Genomic DNA, 7,095 nt, shown 5'->3' on the forward strand with positions numbered 1-7,095 from the left:
CCCACGCAGCCAACACCACCACCACCACCACCACCACCAAACATCAACAACACACACCACCACCACCACCACCAACCACCATGGCACAGCCAGCAGCACAGTGCAGCGGTGGATTAAAACTGACAATATATACTGCGTATATAAGCGCGCTTAAGACACGGATCAGTGCTCGTGGCTTCATCTCTCCTTTCCACGCTCGTTTGCAAGCGTCGTGGCAGGACAGCGGACGACGTACGTGGCGCATGACGACCGTTCGCCCACAACACAAGCTGGCCGTAGTGGAGTAACACGTACGACTGACGTCTGTACGATACATGCGACAGAGCGCGCCGACGTGTGCGATGTCGCTGTGGGATGTTTGCATCACCTCATCTCCTCTTCTTCTTCTTCTTCCTCCTCTTCTTCTGGTTCTTCCGCCTCTTCCTTCTCCCTCTCCCTCCTCCTCTTCATCTTCTCTTCCCTTCCCCCTCTTCTCCACCTCCAACCCCCACCCCCCTTCTCTTCTCCTACCTCATCTCCTCACCTCCTCTCCTCCTCTTTCCATCTCCCTCCTCGCTATCATAAATACATCACGCGGAAATAACGCGGTTCGCTTCGACACTCGTCTCCTCCCCTCAGCGACTTCTCGCGACGACTCGCTATGCGCTTCCCTTTCATCGTCGCCGCGCAGAAAGCTCTTCGTGAGAGATAAGCGCGGTGTGACGGGGAGGAGGAGGGCGGGGAGGAGCGGGAAAAGAGGACCGGAGGTGAGGGAGGGAAGGGGCGAGGAGGGGAGGGAAGGAGGGGCAGGAGAGGGAGGGAGTAGGATGGCGGAAGAGAGGAGAATAAGAGTGGCGGGAGGGAGGGGACGAGTGAAGAGAGGGGAGAGAGGGAAGGGAGGAGAGGAGCGGGCGAGACGAGAGGATAGGATGGCGGGGATGAAGGCGAGTAGGAGGCAAGAGGCGTGGAAAGAGGGTAAGGAGGAGAGGCGGGCGGGAAGAGAGGAAAAGGGAGAAGGAATGTGAGAGGGAGGGGAGGTGAGAAAAGCGGAGGAGTTCGTCCGGACAATATGGAACGACACTGCATGCTACGCGCGCGTTCATGAAGTTCCGCGCGCTTCGGGCGTTGCCCCATTTCTGTTTTCCTTTTTCGATATTTCCGCCGGACTTCCGGAGATTTACGAACGCGACCAGTGCAGGAAAATATCTCCGCGTACAGCCGCTGCCCGCACGTTAATTCCTCGAGCTAGAATGAAGTGACAACAGCCACCCGCGACGGGGGAAGTATGTGGCCAGTGTCGCTTCCTCTTTCTAGGTAATCTTTCGATAATCGTAAACCGCGCTAAGGGAATTACGTGTGTTTTTGCAGAATCTGGCTCGAAACCGCATCGCGTCTCTAAGCTGGTCGTACTAGAAGGACTTCCATTCATCGACTTGTAAGCCATCAAATAAACCATACACTACACTCTCTCGCCAACAGTAGAGTCTCGGCTGATTATTGATTGACGAACGCACTGCGGCGTTTATAGTGATAAAGGCGAATTCGAGAGCGAGAGAGAGAGAGAGAGAGAGAAGAGAGAGAGAGAGAAGAGAGAGAAAAAGACTCGCATTGGGAGAGAGGTTTTCGCAATCGTCGCGCGCAGGGATGTGCTGTAAGGAAGATTATGGCGCATTGAGATTGAAACATTGGGCCAACGAGTTGAAACGGTCTGTCATCTGCCGTAGCGTAGAAGCTAGAGACAGAGGAGAGAGAAAGAGAGGAGGATGAAGAGAAGAAGAGAGAGAGAGAGAGAGAGAGAGAGAGAGAGAGAGAGAGAAAGTCTCGCATTGAGAGAGTTTCGCATTTCCGCGCGCAAGGTATGTGGCTTAGGAAATTAATCGCATTAGATTGAACATTGGGGCACGAGTTTGAACGGTCGTCATCTCCGTCAGCGTACGAAGCTAGAGACAGAGAGAGAGAGAGGGAGCGAGATGAGAGAGAGGAGAGAGAGAGAGAGAGAGAGAGAGAGAGAGAAAGAGCTAAGAGAGAGGAGAGACGCGAAAGAGAGAGAAAGCGAGTACGAGACCGGAGAGAGGAGAGGAGGAGAGAGAGAGAGAGAGAGAGAGAGAGAGAAGGGAGAGGAGAAAAGAGCCCAGCTAAAGTAACAGCAAACTAAATTAATGCGGTTGTTTTGCCGCGCGCTGACCGCGTCACTTGCCACCGATTCGTTCACGCAACATAACAGACACACAGACAGCACAACACTACACACACACACAGCAACAACACACCACACCACCACGCACACACGCACACACAGACACAGACTAGGGACAGACACACCACACACACACTCACGCAGCGCGGCGCACACACTCACACGCACACACACATACACAGCATCACCCACCCACACTACACACAACACACACACACACACACACACACACATCACACACACACACACACACACACACACACAACACACACACGCACGCACCACGCACAACACCACACGCACGCACACTACACACACCCGCGCGCGCACACACACGCACGCACATCCACACACTCACACGCGTATACACACATACACATACATGCACACACCCGCGCGCGCACACACAAACAACACACACACACACACACACACACACACCACACACATACACACACACAGAGCAGCACGCACACAACGATTTAATGCGGGGTGAATCCACCACAAATACTGATGTGATTCGATGTGACGTCCGATCATCAACGTAATAAGTTTTCGCCACAAACGCCGGCTTTCAGGTGCGGCTCAACACTCTCTGCCGGCACTGCAGCACGAAAATGGCTGCAGAATCTCGCGAGAAATCTAACTCGGCAATTCTCGGCCAACATGGAGGGAACTTTCTGACGTGTGTCGAGGCGGACGCCGACAGCGCACCTCGCTAATTCGACTACAACATCCGGGAATGCGGTGGAGTGACGTCAGCTGCGCTTACAAGCGGGAAACATCCCGCTGTAATTAATTTATAGATATTTATTAGATAACTCCTGATAACATCCCGCTTTAATTATGTAGGCTATATATCTTAAGATACAGCTCCTGATGACATCCCGCTGTAATTAGTATAGATCTGTATAGATTACACTCCTGATGACATACGCGTAATTATTATAGATCTCTTATAAGGATATACTCTGATGCACATCCCGCTTTATTATGTATAGATCTTTATAGATAATACTCCTGATAACATCCGCTGTAATTTATGATATAGATCCTTTATAGATCACTCCTGATAACATCAACTGCGCTGTAATTATGTATAGATCTTTTAGATATACTCCTTGTAACATCCCGCTGTAATTATGTATAGATCTTATAGATACACTCCTGATAACATCCGCTGTAAATGATAGATTCTTTATTAGATATACTCCTGATAACATCCAACGCGTAATTATGTATAGATCTTATAGATACACTCCTGATACCATCCCGCTGTAATTAATTATAGATCTATTATAGATATACTCCTGTAAAATCCCGCTGTAATTATGTTAATCTTTATAGATACACCCTGATAACATCCCGCTGGTAATGATGTATATGATCTTATAGAATATACCCCTGATCCATCCCGCTGTAATTATGTAATAGATCTTTATAGATTACTCCTGTATAACATCCCCTGTAGATCATTATAGAGATCTTTATAGATATACTCCTTGTAACATCCCGCTGTAATTAATGTATATGATCATTTATAGATACACTCCTGATGACATTCCGCTCCCTCCGTTCCTTGCTCGCAAATACCGTCGTTGTTATCCCGTTATAATTATCACCGGATGCTTTGAGAGTTATCCTGCTTTTTTTAATGCTTTGGCGTTATTCAATTATCCCAGTGCTTTTATGTTATCCTGTTATCCCGATGGCTTGACGCTATCCCCTTATCCCCGATGTCCGGATGCTACTCCTTTATCCCCCCCATACCTAGACGCTATCCTCTTATCCCCCATACCTAGACGCTATCCCCTCATCCCCGATGCCCGGATGCTACTCTTTATCCCAATGATTTCGTAACATCATTGTGAAGATGAGAGCGGATGTCACACCTCGTCACGATCCGCTAGCCTCTCACGGCCACCGACCCGCTATAGCTGCTGTCCGTCGGTCGTCGATGAATAATTGCGACGTGTTAAGCGTCCGCATTTGCATTGAATTGGCAACACATCTGTCGTCCGTCCGCGCCGTCATCGTCACAGCCAGCTGCTACTTCTGCTCCCCACGTCAACACGCGGCAGAATTGTATATATATAATAATATATATATATATATAATATATATCATAACAGTGGGACATTTATAGCAAGCGAATGACGATGATGACGACGGTGACGATGATGAGTAACAATTGCAAGACGCTCATTTCTAGTCATGTATTTCACGCGCGCAATTCAGACCTACACCGACTCCTCAACTCGCTTGTTAAACCCCCACCGCGCGTGTGTACAGGCGACAGTCTACCCGCGAACAGGCAACAGCGCTCGCCGCCAAATGTGACCAAAGTAACAGCTGTGCCTACCAGCGATAACCGACGCGCGTCTTCTTAACGCCGACAGACGAACCGCTCCTCTCAGTGTCGCCCGCCGACGTCGTGCGCAACGTGTCGTCGCGCGTCACCGTAGAGTGCACGGCGACGGGCAAGCCGGCACCCGACGTGCAGTGGGTCTTCGGAGACGACGACGACGACAACGACGACGTCGACGTCGGCAACCGCAGCGCGACGCAGACGACGCGGCTGGGCGAGCACAAAGTGCGGACGACGCTGACGCTGCGTCGGCTCAGCGTCACCGACAACCGCTGGCTGACGTGCCACGCTAGCAACGTCGTCGGCAAAGTGAAGCAATCCGTCCGCGCATCAAGGTGCTAGGTACGTAATTAGCAGTAAACCCGTCGCTTCGGCTTTAGAGGGATATACTACCACAGTCTCCGCTCACTATACTCTAACATTGTACCCTTCGCTTGCGTTATAAAGGGATATACAACCCACAGTTGACGCTCACCGTAGCTCTACCCGTGTAGCCCTTCACTCTCGTAATAGCATACCACCACAGTTCACGCTCACCGTACTCTACCCGTGTAGCCCTTCACTGCTCGCTACATAGCTATACACACCCCACAGTTCACGCTCACCGTAGCTCTACCCGTGTAGCCCTTCCCTCCCGCTACATAGCTATACACACCCACAGTTCACGCTCACCGTAGCTCTACTCGTGTAGCCCTTCGCTCTCGCTACATAGCTATACCACCACAGTTCACGCTCACGTAGCTCTACCCGTGTAGCCCTTCGCTCCCGCTACAGGGCTATACGACCCGCAGTCTCCGTTCACCATACCTCTACCATTGTAGCCATTCGCTCCCGTTATAGAGAGATATTCGACTCACGGTCCACGCTCACCGTGTCTCTCGCTTATAGGGTCTATGTCCTCCAGGGTACTGCGGAACGTACCGCTGGGTACGCGGCGGTATACTGGAACGTACCTGGTCACTATTGATATGGTTAGGGTTTAGGATTATGGTTAGGGTTAGGTTAGGGTTCGGGTTCGGGTTCGGGTTAGGGTTAGGGTTAGGGAGTAGCGTAGGCGACTCCCTAGACTCATTAGTGGAGTAGGCGAGTACGAGTCGCTCTTCTCTCTCTCGCTATGCCTCGCTCTTTCACATTATCCGTCTCGCTCTCTCTCGTTCTCTCTCTCGCTCTCTCGCTCTCGCTCTCTCGCTCTCTTTCTCTCTCTATCTCTCTCTCTCTCTCTCTCTCTCTCTCTCTCTTATCTTTCTATCGTCTCTTCCTCTCTCTCTTTCTCGTGCTCTCTCTTCCTTCTCTCGCTTGCACTCTCTTTCTCTCATGTTTCTCTCCCCCTCTCTCTATATGTATACTCCCTATTCTGCGCTCTTTCTACTTTATGTTTCGTATATGTTTCCTTTTCCGTGTCTTTCTTCCTACCTTTCCTTCAGTCTCTCCTTTTTTCGTACACACGCACGCACACGCATACAAATCATTCTCCCTCCCATTCCGTTCTCTCTTTTCTCTCTCTCAGCCTGATCTGCTATATATCTCTCGCATCTATTGTACTCTCTTGTCATTTGCTGCTTCTCTCTCCGAGTGGCGCTGGCTTACTGGTTTGTACACTTGCCACGAAAACGATGTGCAGTTCTATATGAATTCTCACGGATCAGAAAAGATTGCGTTTAAACGAAGATCGATCGATAAGCTCTATAAATCGAGGCTTAATTGAAGTGCATTCAAGAATATTTTCGAGAAGAACCATAATGACCTTCAGTAGGTAGTAAATGTCAACTGGCAATTGAAGCGTTTCTCCGTCGCCCGTACTGCCTTCCTCGCCGCACTTCAGCGAGGAAGAAAACGATGCTTCGTCCGCCGCCATGTGTGCATTGACTAACCACGCGTGCCACGCAGTTTATTACGTGCAGCCATTTCGATTTACCCTCCGATACATACAGTGTTTTTTTCTCACGATACTTACAGTTTTTCTAGATACGTATAACGCGAGAGCGACTCTGCGTTCAACTCGGTCAGGTTGTCCTGGTTCTCAATATATCTGCAAAAATAGCGAGAAGCACAGACGATGAGCCAAAACGCAAGTTTAGCCACCTCCTCCTTATTTGGCTACCCTGGTTACCTAGATAACAATGACGGCGACGCGATGCGCAGATGCTATATTATCTACTTCTGCTCTAAAGTTCGCAGACTTGGCGGAAGCCGTGTCCGCTAGTGAAATGCATTACTTTTCGGTTATATATAAATATAGGCACGCAACCCGTTCGCCAGTGGGCACTCTGTCTGAAATCACCCATGCCATGTCACGTGCCACACTCATAACCAATCAACGACTGGCGTGTACGACGCGCTGTGCTACTGGTGACATTTGCATTGGCACTACCGATCGTGTAAGGTTTCTATTATTTAATATGGAAGTCACCCCCGATCGATTAAAGTTTTTCTCGCCTTTGTATTATCGCATTGCAGTGACTTCATGAATATTTTATCAGTATCAGTATCTCTCATCAAACCGCTGTGATGTAAAAAATAACCCTGAGCGGCTGGTGAAACAAGTGACTAT

General features: G+C 49.8%; 1 protein-coding gene across 1 annotated transcript in view; it reads right to left on the minus strand.

Moving 5' to 3' along the window:
* Nucleotides 1-6,494: 6,494 nt before the first annotated feature.
* LOC106805331 overlaps nucleotides 6,495-7,095 on the minus strand; it is a 21,162-nt gene continuing 20,561 nt past the window's right edge. Inside the window, exon 2 of the mRNA XM_014806882.1 lies at nucleotides 6,495-6,573. Within this exon, the coding sequence (XP_014662368.1) occupies nucleotides 6,495-6,573 (79 nt within the window). The remainder of the gene's footprint in view (nucleotides 6,574-7,095) is intronic.

This window comes from Priapulus caudatus, unplaced genomic scaffold (assembly GCF_000485595.1).
Source record: "Priapulus caudatus unplaced genomic scaffold, Priapulus_caudatus-5.0.1 Scaffold110, whole genome shotgun sequence".
Lineage (NCBI taxonomy): Eukaryota > Metazoa > Priapulida > Priapulimorpha > Priapulimorphida > Priapulidae > Priapulus > Priapulus caudatus.